A 17468-nucleotide genomic window follows, 5' to 3' on the forward strand; every position below is an offset into this window, starting at 1 on the left:
TAGAAACAAAGGTGAGCATGTATTTCGGTGTGCATAACAAGGCTAGAAATGAATTATAAGTGTGAAAGATAAAATATTCCTCTTGACTCCAAGAGACCCAGATTTCTTTTGAGTTCTTTATTTAGATAGCCTTGTTATTTCTGATTATCTGTATTCAGATCATCATTTCTATTTTCCCCACGTTAATACGTTGTCAACTTAGGTCTTGTTTTCTGATCAATGAAAAAGTCCAGATAACATGGATGAAAACTCCCATTTAGTCTAAATGGGAGGGAAATTGGTCTTAGTGAGACTAATTGAAAATATTTGAAGCACCACACAGATCTTAACAAGCTAACATGTCGCATTAAACTCAAGAGGAAACAGATTGAACCACAAACTGCAAAGGACTTCCTGAGCATCTGAGGCCTTTTTCAAAGACATTTGTTTTATTTATAGTGTATGTTACCTCAGTATGTTTCTAAACAGACAAGGAAGAGGAATTAGAGTCATAAGAGTACAGAAATGTATTTGAAATTTAGCATGAAAAGCTTCATACTGCGTTCCATCCTGTTTCACAACAGTTGCTGTAAGCATCTGGAGAAGAGAAAGGATTAAGCTCTGGGTCTTGAACGATGCGCTCATACTTGCGCAGTGAGTAGCAGGGTGCTGTCTGCATCTGAGATTGGTGGTGGACTTCTAAATCTGCCTCTACAAATGGTTGCTTTCTGACCTTAAACAATTTCCTTGGGGCTAAATTAAAATAGCGAAGGAAGTGTCAAGCTGCAAAGTCGTAACGTGGACTTTGGATATACTTGGCTTTTTCTGGAGGGGAAAACACAGCCTTGAGCATGTGCCTCACCTCATTATGCAATGGAAAGGAAGAAGCAGGTGCCATAACAGACCTGCCAGTGTGCCAGACAGAGCCCCACAAGACCCAGAAAACTCAGGGTCACCGTTCTCCAGTGTGGCCTGGCAGGAGGTCCAAACTCCAGTTTCTTGGAAAAGTTACAAGCCACTAGGTTAGAGAACACCCTCAGACTGGAGAGTAGTCTGGTAGTGGGGTTGGTATGGTTTTGGTTTTGGGTTTTTTTTTTCGTGGTGGTGGTTGGTTGGGGTTGGTTGGTTTGTTTGTTGGTTGGTTTGGGTTGGTTTTTTTTCCAGAAATATATTCCCACATCTGTGTAGTATTCTGGCCATGAGGCTCTTCTATAAAAGAGCCTGTTTCCATGTTTTTGACTGAAAGCCGTGGTCATCTCTCTGTCCTGTAAGCACATGGCCTTTTAGATGTGCCTCTGGGAGACCACCTTCTGAACTTTCCCCCTTTTGAACCCCTGCTCTGCGGACCTTAGGGTGGTGTGGCGGGGCTGAGGTACGGAGCATTGATTAGACTGAATTTCATTGATCATGCCAGAAGGGCTGCAGATGCCTGGGCAGTTTCCCGGGCCTAAATTTAAACACCTCTGTACAGTCCCTGTTAGGCATCTAACCAAAACCTCTTGCCTTGGTCTTCCCACATGTAAATTGGAGCAATTATTGAAAGCTAGATACTTCACACAAATGTGGGCTGGTCCCCTCTGCTGCTTTGTGGATTCAGTATGCTGTATATGTTGCTACAAACATAGCTTACAAACTAACCATAGTTGATTTGTTCTTAATAGTCACGTCTCAAACGATGTGAGGTATTGTTCCCTCTTGATTTCTAATACTCAGCATGGAAGAGAGCAGAGATGTTAATTTTTGAAATAAAATCAAGCATAGTCATTCTTTATGCTCTCAAAATCTAGTAAGAAACAAAGGTTTACCTTCTTCTGATTTTCTCTTTATAGGATCTTGACAAAACTGATATTCCTTAGACTGAACTTTTCTATATTATCAATATGACTTTTCAAGGTCTTGCACTCTTTCATACACTAAACTACAGTAACATGGCCTTGGGACCATCAAGAGCAATTGGGACCACTTTATCACCAGTCTTGTTATTTGCTACGTAAAATCTTTACCCAGAGGATGTGAACTACTTCTACAGGGACTATAGCAATTTGTGATGTCTCTAACCCTTTCTGTGGAGTGCTTCTTTTGGAACGTGTCAAAAGACTGTTAAAAATACTGTGAAAAAGCCTAGGCACCAAAAATCAGAATGTTTCTGTCTTGTTTTACTACGTACTGACTGAATCTGCAAAATAAATACCTTCAGGAGCCATATGAAAAAAGTTGTGAACCTGAGTTGGGCTCTGTTTAGGCCTTGTGGAAAGGCTTTCCTTCCATCATGCCTTTTTGCCAGTTAAGACATTAGTACAAAAACTTTGATAAACAAGGTGTGAAAGCAGAACAAATGAGCGTGGTCCTGCTCCTGCTAACCTTTGCTGAAAGGTTGATGTGAGCTTCCTTTGGGGCAACGTTGTCTGCCTGTGCGTATATGACAGGGAGAGAAGGTACGGGGTCTATACTGGGGTGCTGTAGCAGCTCCACCCTGCTGGGTAGCTCCCACTTAACTCTTCTTACCAGCTAACTTAATTTGATTTACTGGTCAGTTTGGGATTCTACTTTCTGGATTTTTGTTTTCTTGAATGACGTACAGGCAGACCCAAGTGTCTCTGAAGTGAAATGTGGTTTGGGGTACCTCAATTTTTGGATGACCAACTCAAGCAACTGATATTTTTGAAGGATAGGGGCTCATCAGCAATCCACCTCAAAGAGCTTCACAAAGTGAGTGGTTGTAATCTAATTCTGAGGCAGCATGTTTATACAAAAAGCCATACTCCATGTCATAGCAAGATTATCATTTGGCTCATTCCTGGAGACTTACTCACTGTTAAGATTCGGGAGGGGGACACCAGAAACAACACACACGATCTACCAAAGCAGCAAGCTCTTCTGTTATATGAGGAACTAGAGCAGACTGCAGCTTTGAAGTCATACAAACATTTGCTCTAGAGGTGTAGAAATGTGTAAAGTATAGCAGATCCCAATTTTTGACCAGGACTCTTATGTTTATACATCTACCCGGAAGGGATTTTGACTGGTTTGCTCTTATGTTTGCAAAACATAAGTAGGATGTACTTAAGTATATTTTTATTATTTATGGTGGTAGTTATAATTTCTGGGTTGGATATTCTTTAACATTCAGTGAGGAGCTAAATTTACATCCTTGGTCAATTGTCACACGTTGCTACATATTAAAACTGTTTGTCAGATGAGCGTTGATTTGAACAGAACAAGTCCCTTGCTCAGAGTAGCCCTGCTCATGCTAAAGCTGTGCCTTAGCTTCAGGAAACCCAATATAATTAAATGCCAATAGAAATTGTTCACTCGGCAATAGCTCAAGCACTTTATTGCAATGAGGCCTTGATTTCTTTCATGCCAAGGTAATGTTAGAGCAACACTTGATTTATCCTGAATTTACAGGACCGTGACAGATCATAATCTAGTTCCTGGGCATTAGAATACTTCTCTGAAAAATAAGAGGAGTGTAGTTCACTTTTTATAATTATACTGTTGTTTTTATGGCTAATAGAATATTCTCCATATGTAATTCTGAGTATAGTCCTGTGGGAGCTGGATAGTTAATATTAGGCAAAATTAAAAACACTAGAAAGGCAAAAAGCCTGAGTCCACTTTATGAAGAACATAGGGCAGTACTGCATACATAATATGAATGGGAAAATTCCCTGCTTTGTAGATTCAGTAGGATGTATGTATTTCCAAATGTGATTTTGTTGGGGTTTTGTGGGTTTTTTGTTTTGTTTTGTTTTTATTTGTTTTTGGCGTTTTTTTGTTGTGTTTTTTTTTTTTAATAAGAAAATAAATCCTCTCGTTCTCAAGCTACATTTCAGAGACGGTAGGATTTTTTCTTACTATTTTTCTCTTTTTCTTCAACCCCCCTCATGCCCAACATTTAGCTGTAGTCTTGAATCTAAACAGTACTCTTTGGATTTTTGTACTTGGATTTAGTGTTATTGAATAAAAACTCACAATATTCCCAGTGAGAAGCAAACATAAGATGCAGTATCTCAAGCTGCAGTGTAATTTGGTTACTGAAGATTCTGATGTGCATCTGCTTGGTTAAGCAATAAGGATATTTATTCTAATGCATAAACCAGGTGGTAAGTGAAGCAAATGTCTTGTATATAGAAATCTTTACACTGTTACTTACTCATTTCAGAATAAAGGAATTTGCATGTTACTCAGCTGTTTGTTCTTCCAGAAGATTCAGCAGCACTTCTCTTACAGAGTTCAGTGCTAGATATAATAAATTTATATTCATCAGCTCCATTGTGCAAAATTGTACAGATATGGCAGTTAAAATAGCATGATAGTGCTGAGCAATTAGCTTCTCATTTGCTTAACTGAGGATGGGATTCAAGCTTCATGTTCTGAGTGCCTTTCAATCTGGTGTATATATGATTAATGTTGGTGAGTCACTTCTGATGGGAATTTTAGCTTTTTCTCACATGACAAGATAGGGAGACTTTCTGCTCCTCCCACCACCAGTTTAAAAGCACTGCAAAAGACAGAAAGGAGGAGGTAATTTTTCAGATTTTCAGAGTTGCACCCTATTAAAGGAAGTGAGGAGATAGCCAGCCCATTGGCATTTGCTGCACAGGTGTCTGCAAACCAACTAGGACAGCTGAGATTGGAATAAAAGTGTAAGTAGATTGTTACTCTCTTGAGGAACCATCTATTCTCACTCTTTATTTAAATTCAGAATTTAGCTGGGAAGACTAGTCCAGAAGAAGGGGAAGAAGGATTTGGAAAGGAAATAATTCTGAAGCTGCAGGAAGGTAAATCATGAAGTGAATCCTGTAGGGTTTTGTCATAGGAACTAGCAGAGCTCTGGAGACCTGGTTATCCTTGCTGAAATTAAGCTGGGGAAAATATAATGCTTTATCTACCTAGGTTAGCTCAAAAGCTTGCTGTAGCTGAATGTGAAATAATGTAGGCATGTCAAATAATGTAGGCACGTCTATGGAACTTTCCCTGTGATTTTAGAAAATGTTTTTTCTCTGTTTATGTATGTGTGTCTCTGCATAAAGAATATAATATGTAGTTTGATTATGAGATTCAGTTTCCACAAAATGCATTGAATGGGGCAAAAAGGCTTCAGTATTGAGGAAGTTTAAAGGGCTCCAGTTCACCTGTACCTAGGGGCCAGATACTTGGAAATGCCTAGGCATATAAAGGTATGAAAAGTCCTCAGTAGCATTTTGCAGTGTTTAAACAGACTGCTGAGTTAATAACTACTGATGGCAATAGGGCTCAGGCAACTGACTTGCTTCTGTTTTAGAAAGCCCTGCTAGACCTCTGTGTGTAACTTTAGACTTCTAAGTAATATTAAAATATGGTCTGATATTTAAATGTATATGCTTCACCTAAAATTCGAAGTCTACCCCACGTCATTTGTGACATTGAGTATAGACCTCCTGTGCCTTGTGTTTTTAGCTTATGTGTCCGTATCGTCTGTTTTGTTAAACTGCAGCTGTAAGATAGGACAGGGCAGGATCACTTGAGGCTAACCTCTGCTACTGTAGGCAAGTGTATCATATAATTCTTGTCATTCTGGTAGTGATATTCACTATAGAGAACATCACTGACTATTTGGTGACCTCTGTGAATTTAGTCTTGTATCTTCTGTCTAATACCTTTTGGACTAGTATGTATTTCAAAACTGACTCAGCAGAAAGCATATGGCTACAATGAATATAAACGCCAATTATCACGACATTAGTTAGGTGCTGCTGGTTTGGGTTCACGTTATTGTTGGGTTTATATGTCTAATTCATGCTGTTCATGTTCGTGTCATGGCGAAAAAATGACATTCAATTTGTATTACTAGCAGGTTGGAAAAAAAAATTAAGTCTTGGGGGGGAAAAAAAAAAAGTACTGTCTAAACCACACAGTGCCAACGCTTTAGAAGGTGACTTCCATAAAAAGAAAAAAGACTTGAGAATGGTTCTGTAATTTATTGTATCAGAGATTGACTCCTTCCCTTCTTCTGTCCTCTGTTCCTCACAGCTCTTGGAGGTCTGTTTGCTTTTCAGAAGTATAATGACATGCTCTGTGTGGCTGAAAAAGCTTATTTCTGCCCTAGGCTGAGAGCAGGAAGAGGATGCATGCTCTGGTAGTGTGCTGCTAATGTGCTGAGCTGAACACCGGGGGAGAAAACAGGTCTTTACAAAGATATAAAATGAAAAGATTTTATAACCTCTTCATTAGTTCTAATGTTTGTTTTCAGTATACTCTGTAGTCATTTTTTGTTTTCTGAAGAAATCTATAGCTTCTTCACAAATTGCTTTACGCTGTTGGTTTTCATAATTCATTTTTGATTGAAAATCTCCTACTACAGACAGAAGATGTTCAGGTCAAGCTCCTGGCTGCTATTAAATGCACACTAAATACTAAGCATGCATGCTGGGTGGGTATTTGCACTTATTCATCAAGCAAGGATAAACTGTTAGCAACCCTGCAAAGAATTGCTAAATATTCTGTAAGGCTGCCATCTCTGAGTTCAGACAGTACATAGACCGTGGCTCTGAATAGATTTTTAAAAAGGCAAGACCAGAGAAAAAGTTAGGAGTGGGTAAAGAAAAGCAGAGCTTTGTATGTGTGGGCGAGGAGGAGAGTGTTTCTCCTGTACTCTGGCTTATCTCTTCCCTTCTCCATATGGCCTTTTCCCTATTTCCCATGCATCTCTGTCACACAAGGTTTGAAGCGACCCTCCTGTTGCTCTCCGTTGCACTCTGGGGAATAGTATGTTGACCAGGAGGGGTCAGTTAGCGATGACACTTACTGGGGATCAACCAGCACAGGGCCACCTCCGGACTAGGTTTGCACCATGGGCTGCTGTCTTTGAATTCACAACTGTTGCCACGCAGCCTGCTAAAGGACATCCACCCGGCTGCGCCCTGATGGCATCTTAAGATCCCCACAGTGCATTCTTGCATCCATTCTAACTGAATGGCACATGGAAAAATACACCTTTTTGATCATCAGCTCTTACTGTAACACCTACAAACTACTGTGACAGCCACTTTCTAAATACCCTGAGTAGAACATAATGTTTTTGTTATTCTTCTGAAAAGGGATCGGAAAAATGACTTGGTACATTGCTTTCTCTGAATTCCCATTTTCTGTACAGCAGTCTGAGCCTGTGCACAGACACCTTTGTTTTTATGGTGTACCTTTTCAAATCTACATACCCTCTGAATACACAAAGGAAATTTATCTTTCTGCCTTTTTTTCACATCATCCTATATATTATATAAGGAATGTTGAGAAAGCAATTATAAAAGGAAGATTGAATAGCAGATCTTGTTTTGCAGCCACTCGCAAAGCTTAGAGTCAGGTCTGTTTTCATCCTGGCTATTATTTCCCATGTAATGCTGAACGGGCATGAAGAGCCTTTCTAGCATTCACCATTTTTCTCAACTCTGATTTGTTGAATGGGCAGCTCCTCTAACAGTGGTTCCAAATATTTTGTGATTTTGTGCCTGATGGCGTGATGTAGCTCTAATGGTGATCCCAGTGGGAACAGATGAGGAGAAGAGTCTGTAAATTCCTATTAAGCTGTAGTCACATCTGCCAGGTTTCTGAAGGCCAGCCATTGCTCTCGCTGGTCTAGTGAAGATAGGAATGCCTTTAGCTGGTGGCTTGTAGGAGGCTCCCTTAGGGGCTCAGAAGTATCTGGTGAATCAAAGAAGGGCAGCCACAGCTGCAGGAAAATGTGGGCTCTTTTAAGATGCCTGTAGGAAACTCAATACAGATCAAGGCAACCGGATAAGTAAAATGGTAATATCTTATTTTTTGTTTTTTGAAATGTCACTTTTCTATGCTGTCCATCGAGCTCCATTTACTAATCTTCAAAAAAGGATTATGCTGCATAGTAAATGGTCAGTGTACAACACTTAAAAATAACTAAGTGATGCCATCTGCTGTCTTAAAATCTTATTAAATATTACATTTGATGACTGAATTGTTATCCTAAGAAGAAATGGGAAGAGCCTACACTGAGTATAATGTCAGAGCTGTGACATGCTATATGATCCGTATCAAAGTTATGCAATCTAAGTATTGACTGTGATTAAATACAGTACACTGTAGAATGTCAGAAGGTAACGTGATGCTAGTGTCAATCCAAAATAACTCCTCGGTGAAACTACTTTGCAAATAACTAGAGATTTTTTTCAGGCTGCTTTGTTTTTTATATTTCTGAGAGGAAGATGTAGAATCCTGTGGAACAGAGGGTAGGTTGGAAGGACGTGGCACACCATCCCTTTAAAATGTATGTTTGTTAAAATTTGTTTGTTGTAATGTGAAGAATGTCACTACATATCTATATTTACTACAACTTGTTATCCACAATGACTTTTAGCTGCTTTGTGGTAAGAGTTAACCTGACCTTGGACTTCAAAGAAGTTGAGAACCACGTTTGTGTAAGATATTACTCACAGAGAATTCAACCATCATCTCAAAAAGGTAGAACAGATCAAATTTAGCTTAGTATATACATTCAACTGTTAAATGTTGTGAAGTGAAGTTGACTATGGACCACGATGTTCAGCCTTGAAATGGTAGCTCATTCAGAGAATATGGAATGGTTATTTATTTCATATATGTATATGCATTGTTAGGTTGGTTGGGGTTTTGACAGCAGGAGTTAAGGATGTATTTTCTTCAGATGCAGCTATGCAAGGCTGCAGTTCACAGGTTGCCACTGAATAAAACCCAGTGAAACGTTGTAGGCTGATCTGAAGGTCCTGCAGTCAGCAGTGTTTAGCAGGTGTAAAGGGGTGCGAAACCAGGGAGACAGGATTTAACTCTTTCTCCCTTTGTTCTCTCTTTTTGTAATGGTCTGTGAAGCACTGAGATATAACCTCAGCTTCCTGTACTCTGTTTACACCTTAGTGAAAATAGTCTGAACTCTGTGAAGCAGACTATAGATTCCAGTATTGCAGCGACTTGTAACTTCTTTTTTTCTGATTTCATATGCCTTATTTAGTGTGGCATGAATAAGGGTATGTTTGGACATAAATGTATGTAGAACCACAGTCCGATAATGAAATATGTAATTTCTTGTGGTTGTTGGTTTGTTTGGTGGGTTTGTTTTTTGTCGTCGTGTCCCCCCCCCCCCCCCCCCGTATCAAAACTGCAGTGATATGTATTTCTGCTTTTATGTTAAAAGATACACAATCTGTACTTTATTATGCTTTTACATAGCTTAATTTTCAGGGCAAACCTCATGCAATTTGTAAATATCCATTTTCAGATCTAGTACACTCGAACTCTCCTATTCAAACACTATAAATAACAGAAGTCCTTCAGTTGCTTCCTCCCTGAGTACTTGGGAGCATATCCACAAGATTCACAAATGACCAAACCAACAGCGAATTAATTCCACAAGTAATGATCCGTAGAAAAGTCTTATTTTCCAGCTGCCTTTTAAATTAAAAGGTCTGCAAATGAGTGTAGCTCAGTCCATGCTTTGGCAGAGAGGAAACTATGCATGTCTTTACATCCTTCTTGTAGCTTGCCATACCTCTTTGTTTTAAATTTCTGTAAAATTCCTTCCTCTGCAGCCAGACTGTCCAATCTGGAGCATCCAGAAATCATGAGATGGATTGAAAAATATAGAGGTAGATTTAAAAAATACGTACTTGTTGCTTCTTTTGATTTTTGTTTTCTAAACATTCACATATTTCCAAACTTCTCTGCACAACTCTGAGGGCTCAAACCCTGTTTTAAGAGGCAAAATAAGATGTGAAATTGAGATTTCCATGTAATCATGGGTTGGGCTTAAAAACAGAGGAGCTTCACTGTGGTTCACTGAGTTCACTGCAAAATGGCAAAGTGTCCATCAACCAAAAGCTGTGACAGTACAGAACTGTGATGCACTTACATGCAAATCTGCTGTTGTTAATGTAGCCCCCAGTGGGCATGAACTGTAATCTGTGTGTTAGGCCTTAACTGGGATAGTCTCCAAACAAATGGGGGGGGGGGGGGGGGAGGACATAATTTGTATAATAGAATCTGTATGTTCCTATTATATTTCCAGGGCAAATGTTACACTCACAATTAGAGTATCAATAACACTGTGAGGAAACGTTATGCCCTTGGCTGTAGAAAATGTTACCTGAAGACAACAGTAGATTTAAATAAAGCTCTTGATAAAAGCAGGAGATTTTATTCCTCATGAAAACTCAAGGAACTCTTGAGACGATGTTTCAAAGAAGTTGAAAAAATGTACTCAATGTTCTAATTAGCACATCCTTCTCGGGGAATGATGACTGGCTGTTAGCAAAGATTTTCTGGAAGTGTCTAGGCTTTTGGATAACTCGTGTCTTCCACCACTCCAGGCTGGCTGTATGTAAAACTGAACTGCTTCGTATCTCCAAGATAATGCAGTGTTAGGGTGGCCAGAGTGCTCGTGATTCTGTAAGGTGATGTGGACAGTGGGGTATGGATTAAAGGTACAGATGATGGGGAGGAATGACCAAGAGGCAGACAAGATGGTAGAATGAAAGAATAAAAGGAAAACCAGGCTGTCAAAATTGGCCTCTCTTCAGTCTGCCCACCAAGACTTTCTTATGCTACGCTAATCTTGACAATAACAAAGTGCTTCATAAATTCCAAATGTAAACGCAAAGGATTTCTTTCTCTCATTCCCTGGTGCAGTTTTTACTTTTATGACTGTTGTTCTTTTCCAGCTGAGTGCTATTTCCAGGGAAGCCAATTCATGCATTTTAGAAGTGAGCAGTGCTTCGGGAACTCTAAGATCTGACTGAAAAAATACAAAACCTCAAGTGAGGTATTGCCGTGAAGACCTAGAAATGCAAGGAGCCATGCATATGATCAGTATTCATCTCCATTCTTGCTGTTCCTGTTACAGGAACAGAAGCACAATACCTCATCTGCTTTTTGGTTTTGATGCTGAATTGCCAGAGAATGTCTGATTCTGAGTGTAAACTCCAAATTATCAGCAGCTTTTCTTAGGCTTTGAAGTGCTACTCTGAGTACTGTGTCATGGGACAGGGCTGCTTTGTCTTGCTGCAAACCTCAGATCTATCTGAAAGACATCATCATGGCATACTTGCTGCAGTCTAACACCTGGCAGGAAGACGACGGAGTGGAACGTGGTTGAAAATCATTATTTTTTTTATCTTTGAGCAGTAATGCTCATTGCAGAATTTTGATCTCTGATCTGGAAAAGATCATCTGTTACGGACCTATGTACTAGGTGCCAAAACACAATTTCTCTGGTAACTAGCAACAAAAGTGCAGCAGTAGTATAGGGAATGCTTAGATTACATGCTTGGCTGAATAAATAACTGGTCAGGATCATGGGGAAGATTGCTGGGTCAAAACATTTTTTTCTCTTTTCTGTTTTCTTTCTCAGTGCAATACCAGAATGTTTAATTTTACACACAGTGTTTCTCTGCAGCCCAAGGTTTGGGTGATGAATACCAGCTTTTCAAGAGAGTCTGGTGCTTGTGGGGTAGGTTGCAAGTCTAGTGTAAGATTTTATTGACTTGGAAAGATTTTCTTTAGTCCCTTCCGCATTATCCTGTTTTATTACCTCAGGTTGTTTCTATAAGCCTGCTTTGTGAAAATTCTGTTGCATTGAGTTTCCTTATATGATGTAACAATTTAAATAAATACACTGGTGTGATACTTTACATCAAAGTTAGGATTCAGTCTATACTTGAGATGATTTGCAGTTCAAAAACAAGTTCCATGCATAGTTTGTTGTCAGTTTAGAAAATAATAGAGTTATTTCCACTCACTAGGCCAAGCAGATAGAGATATTAGGCCAATAAGCCACATTTGCTTGTTTTTTTAAAGTATAAATCTTTCATTAAGATAACTTTTTGCGTTTGTTAGAGCGAAACTCAGGCAGCTGTGACTTTTAAATAACATTAGATATTCTTCTGAGGAGCAATAATACTTTTTCCAGTTCAATAATTTTCTGTTGTTTCCTTTCCATTTGCTTCTTGCTTGAATTTCATGGCACAGTAAAACAGTAGCTTGTTTGAATTAAGCAAATATATCTATAGGCACTCTTACTTCCTTACTCTCTGAAACTGGGTGTAGTAAAAAGAGGATGATTGCCTGAGTTGTACTGTTCTTTCCTTTCCTTTCCTTCCCTGCAACATTGCAAAATATATCAATAGTTCAGGAGTGTATGCACGGTTGCTTTTAAGGGTGTGTGTGTGGGGGGAATCACCTTTGGCTGCAGCATTTAATTCATCTGGTTTGTATGTGCAACGCTTTATAGGAACCATTAACAGTAGCTCTTTGGAGAGTGTAAATTACAAGTAACTGGGTATTTATAAAGTTTCAGAAAATGTCCTTCGACGCATGTGTAAGGTGTTTCTTAACGTGTTTAAGTAGTTGCTGTTGTTTGTTAAATTGCCAAGCATTTACTTGTAGTTTGTGTCATCAGATCTCGACTCCATCCAGCGTTGGTAGTTCCCACTTGTAATGCTTTTGAGTTTGAGACTTGCATGCGTGCTGTGGAATATAAAGGCCAGAGATTGACAGTGGCTGTGGTGGGGTGCCTTGGGGAAGAAGTTAGAGCTGATGTATGCCATCAACTTAAGGGGGGCAGGAGGGGAGAAGTAGTCACAAACCAAACCAAAACCCTACCCTGTTAAATTTAGACTCACTTTCTCTATTTCTAGTTGCACTGGTGTTTTCAAGCATAATCTCTTTTTGTCATCTGTATAGTGTCTTTTGTTCACTATTTAGCTACTTGCCAAATCTACAACATGCTGGAAGACTGGAAGAGGGACAGTTAAGCAGCATGCTGGCTATGACAGGAGAAGCATCAAGTAGATCCAGGTTGCGTCAGTTCAGGCTTTAGCAGCTTGGTAACTTTAGCAGTTTTGACTTGCAGATCTGTCCTCATATCTACAGTATCATAACTTAAAATTTTGGGAAGAGAAGATAAAAAGCAATTAATCTTTTGTCTCTCCACAGTACTAACTTTCTGATGGCATATTTAGAGCTGCTAGTAAGAGCAGCCCAAAGAAGTTTGGTGGTGTTAAGCGTAGAGTAATTTATAATTCAATATTATAAATTTAAATTGGTCTAGCTATGATATGATCGGATGGCCACAGCCTTAGTTTATTATGTGATACAGGGTGTGTATGCAGAATTAGCAGTCTGCTGAGACAATGAGTCTTTAACATCACAGATCATTGCATGATAAATCTTCCTGCCGCAGCCCTTGCTGTTCCTGCGCTCTCTCTCGTTTCAGTCAGTTCAGGTTTTGGAAGGCTCACTGGCAGAGTTGAGTTTTACAGATTCCTGCTGACCCAGGATCTTGAGGGAAATGTAGAGTCCCCAAATGTGGGAACAGAACCTGCAAGAATCTGTAAACTTGGCCACAGAGAGAAAATGACCACATCCATTAAAACATGAGATAATATATCTCCCATGCACTGAAAAAAAAAAAACCAACACAAAATGCAAAACCAGACTATGTGAAAGCATTATCTAGTATGTCTAAAAACAGCACTGTATGTGTTTCTATTTTAAGATTATTTAACATAAATTGATGTTATCTAACACCACATGTCTCCACTGTGGGAATGTCATCCTGAGTGCACAGAACATGCACATTGACTTGAAAGAATAAACAACTGTTCTTTGCCATTTTCTCTGAAGAGTGAAGACAGGGAAGAGGGAATGCAATTTCCTTTGCTACCTTCAAGTCCTTCCCCAGGTTGAGCATGTGTCATAAGCAAGCAAACAAGCAAAAAGAATTTTTTTTTTTTTATTGGAACAAACTGGGGAAAGGATGAGCTAAAGCCTTGCAGATATCTCAGCTTCTGAAACCTCTTGCCACTTTGCATCACAAATACTCCTAATGTTCAGGATTTTGCACTGTATGATGCTCACCTGGAAACCTGTCAATGGTACTTCTCTGTTAAGCCTTGGGGTGAGGTGGCCTTCTTTGGGAGCTGCATGGGTATGAATCTCCTTGCCGAAATCCAGAAGGTTGAGGGTGGATGAAAAATAGTCAACACAATACCCTGGTCTTAGTAAGCACCATGGTTCCTACTTTTCCAGTTTCACTTGCACCTGGCAAAGGCACAGAGGCTATTTTTGAGCTGTCTAGACTATTATTCTAAAAAGAATCTCTTCTTTTTCCTTTTCTGGTTATTGGTCATCAGGAAGAAGGGAGGTAGCAAGTCTGTTTGTGAATTTGCCCACATGCTGAGCCCACAATAAATGTTTTACAAAGAATGTTTAAAGAACTGTTGCAAGAGCACATCTCTTCAAGAGCTAGGCATTTATAAAACTGATTGCATGCAGTTTAATCAGTCCAGAAGGCCGACTACCAAAGTAAATTTTTACATGACATTTTGTATTAAAATCTGCCCCCCCCCATTTAGCTTTAAAAAGTTTATACATGGACACAAAGATAAATGCAAATGTGCAGCTGAGTCATTTAAAGTTCACATTTCTGATAATTGATTATTGGAATTATTGATTATTCCAATGATTGATTATTTCTCCTGTGGGCACAGCTTGTTTGCTCTGTTGTCTTCCTGACTCTTTAGGTGGCACCCTTCATGTTGGAGACAGATGGTGGGACAGGTGAATAACTCAGCAGGCATCAGTGTATCTGCCCGCTGGCTCTGAAACGTGGCTGGAAGGATGCTGCTGTGCTGCTCACAGTTTCCCTCTTGGCTGCTCTTTCCTGTTGCCACCGAAAATCTTGCTACTGCTTCTCTTTTTTCTGAAGATGCTTTTCCCTACTGTTGACTTTTCCTCTTTTTTTTCCTTCTTTTTTTTTTTCCTTTTATCCCCAGAGAAGAATTTAGGAGTGTTCTAGATTTGTTATGTGAGAGTATATATGTGTTCATACATTCAGCACTATGAAAGGTTGGTTATGAAATGCAATATCTTTTTAGACAATCTGATACAGTAAAAGAGAGAACCCTTCTCACAAATGTGACCCTGTTGTCAGCTGAGACCATCATAGCTTTTCGTTAAATGGGGTTGCTTCATCAAAGCTAACTGGGGTTGGAAGTCACTGTGGATTGCTGCTTTCCGAGTACTCAGAAACCTCTTGGAGTTGATTTGTGCTAGCATGGAAAATCTAACTAAAATGACAGTAATCATCCAGTTCTGAACAGAACAGGGAAGCAGTGGTAGATGGCGTTGGCTGGGGACATGATAAATAGAACATTTTCTTGCTTTTCCCCCAAGCTTTGCCTGTCACGTTGGCTGGTAGAGCCTCACTCTTTTCTTCTGCTGTCCCGTCTGCTCAGCTGTGTCCAGCTGCTGCTTTTCTTGTTCCTGCTCTGGCGGGGTGTTTACAGACAGACCAGACTCTGCTCCGCTGTCGCTGCTGATAGCTCTGTCTGATAGAATTGGTCATGTTTAGACAGGAAATTTAGCTCAAGTGTAATGCTAGGCTAGTGTGTCTCAGAACTTGCCTGCTTCGTGGCTTCTGAGATTAGTGAGTCTTGCATAGAAACTCATGGCATGTCTCCAGCTGCATGTGAAAAATGCTCTAAAATTTTATTCCTTGCAGCAGAGACTGTTATTATTACTACTACTATTATTGTTAAGCGTTTGGACAACCCACTTGTAATGACCTGATCCATGACAGTAATTCAGATAGTAACTGTAACTTCAGTAGCAATTGAAACGTGAAGAGCAGTAGGTGCCAACAGCAGCTAAGAGTCCAAAGGGGAAGGGAATAACTGGAAAAATATTACCCCTTTAAACACTTACAGATGTATTTTGTATAACATGATATATATATGTATATGCAGACATAGTTTAACAAAACCTTATTTTTGTACAGATCATGTTAACTGTGAGTTAATCCAATGTCCATTCGGGGTGACTTGGTTACAGACAAGCAACTGAAATAGCAGTTTTGCTTAAGTTTTTAAAATAATGTTATTTCTGGAAATAAGCTTGTTGCTCATTTCTCACAAGCAGCTATTTTTCTGATGCTCTGGTGCTTATCTCTGTGTGTGTGTGTGTGTGTGTTGGCAAGATAGAGCAAAGTTCATGCATCTGACTGGTAAGTTTCTATTGAATTTTATTTACAATATATTGCTTCTGAGGTTCATTTTTAAGAAAAGGCAGGACTTACTACGTATCGTATCTAGTTTCACAGTGAATTTAAGACTGCTGGAATCATGCCTAGTTAAGGGCATTTGATAAAGTCATTTCCTCTCTGAACACTGGAAGATTTCTTCCCAGAACAAAGCTCAGAATATGTTACTTTTTTTTGAGTATGTGCACGAACAGGAGTCCACATCCTGACATCACAAGTGACATCACAGCTTGACATTAATTATATGTTAGTATAGTGATGGTGCTGTTTCATCTTCCTTTCTCCTTTCATGTTTAACAAATGCTGATCATCCTTGAATATCTCAAGATTGCTTGTCAGTTGTTCATTTCTAATTGCCCACGTTGCTCACCTGGATATTTTCTGCATTGGTCAAATTCTGTATTCAGACAAGCAGGTAACAGTGTTAATTACTCGGTAACATTCTGATAGCTAAGATCTGTAAAAGATAGTGAGGGATTTTCCATTTTTTGGTTTTGGTGTGTTGTGGTTTTTTTTTTTTTTTTTTTTTTTTTTAAGCTGTATTATTCCTTTTGGTTAAATGCATTGTGAGTCAAACCTAGTTCAGAAATGTCTCCAAGACCGTATCTCCTCCTTCTATTCCAAGCCTACTGTCCTCTCTCTGCCCTTTCTCCTCCTAACTGTCAAGCTATTTGCCACCAGATTCAGGTTCTGCAACTCAGTTGTGCTGATCTTTTGTCTTTTCCAAGGCTTGTTATGGAGCCTTCCATTGCATGACCAGCAGTGTTTCCATCACAGTAACAAAGTGTAGGCATTTCTCCATGGGTAAATACCCAGTGGTTCGGTGGGGGACACCAACATCTTGGTCGTGGGACGGGAACATGCCTAGCTTAGGATGGGGTGGGTGCTAAGGCAGCCCCTACTTTGTGACCGGGCACTCCACGCACTTACCTGCGCAGGTGTGCGCTACGGACTCAATGGGGAAGGAGCTGGCACTTTGTCATGTAAAAGGTGTTCCCACCAGCCGTGTGGCTGAGAAGGGACTGTGGAGCCTCCAGAAGAGAGAGCAGCTTTAAAAAAAACAGGGCAAGTAATCCAGGCAAACGTTTGGGCAGGCTGGATCCCGGCTGTTGTAGCTTGAGCTTCCCTGGTCTTCCATGCAGTATTACAAACATGGGCAAATCCATACATAAATGTCATGGTATAACAGAAGCTATAGTCAGCCTTCTGTCTTCTCACAGTACCAAATTAAATTTGACTGGGGAAATTCTCTGTTGATTAAGACTGATATTTGGGAATTGATATTATAGTTACGTCCTAACCATAGCTCAGAGCTGGATTCCTTCCTTTAAAGAGAAAGAATTGACTTAATTCACCATTACTGTTCTTTAGTTCTTCAATAAATATTCAAGATCTTGCAGTCTCATAG

General features: G+C 39.6%; 1 protein-coding gene across 7 annotated transcripts in view; it reads left to right on the top strand.

Moving 5' to 3' along the window:
• The window catches only part of ARHGAP6 (Rho GTPase activating protein 6), a 338919-nt gene that overhangs the window by 204577 nt on the left and 116874 nt on the right, over nucleotides 1-17468 (top strand). Inside the window, exon 1 of one of the 7 annotated variants that reach the window (XM_052773833.1) lies at nucleotides 4506-4628. The exons of 5 other annotated variants lie outside the window; for them this stretch is intronic. Coding sequence is in view for 1 of the 2 variants with exons in the window: in XM_052773829.1 (XP_052629789.1) it covers nucleotides 11384-11470 (87 nt within the window). In the remaining variant the exon portion in view is untranslated. Of the gene's footprint in view, nucleotides 1-4505; nucleotides 4629-11324; nucleotides 11471-17468 lie in introns of those variants that run through there. One more of the 7 variants, XM_052773829.1, reaches the window with a different exon arrangement.

Source organism: Harpia harpyja, chromosome 22 (genome assembly GCF_026419915.1).
Source record: "Harpia harpyja isolate bHarHar1 chromosome 22, bHarHar1 primary haplotype, whole genome shotgun sequence".
Taxonomy (NCBI): Eukaryota; Metazoa; Chordata; class Aves; order Accipitriformes; family Accipitridae; genus Harpia; species Harpia harpyja.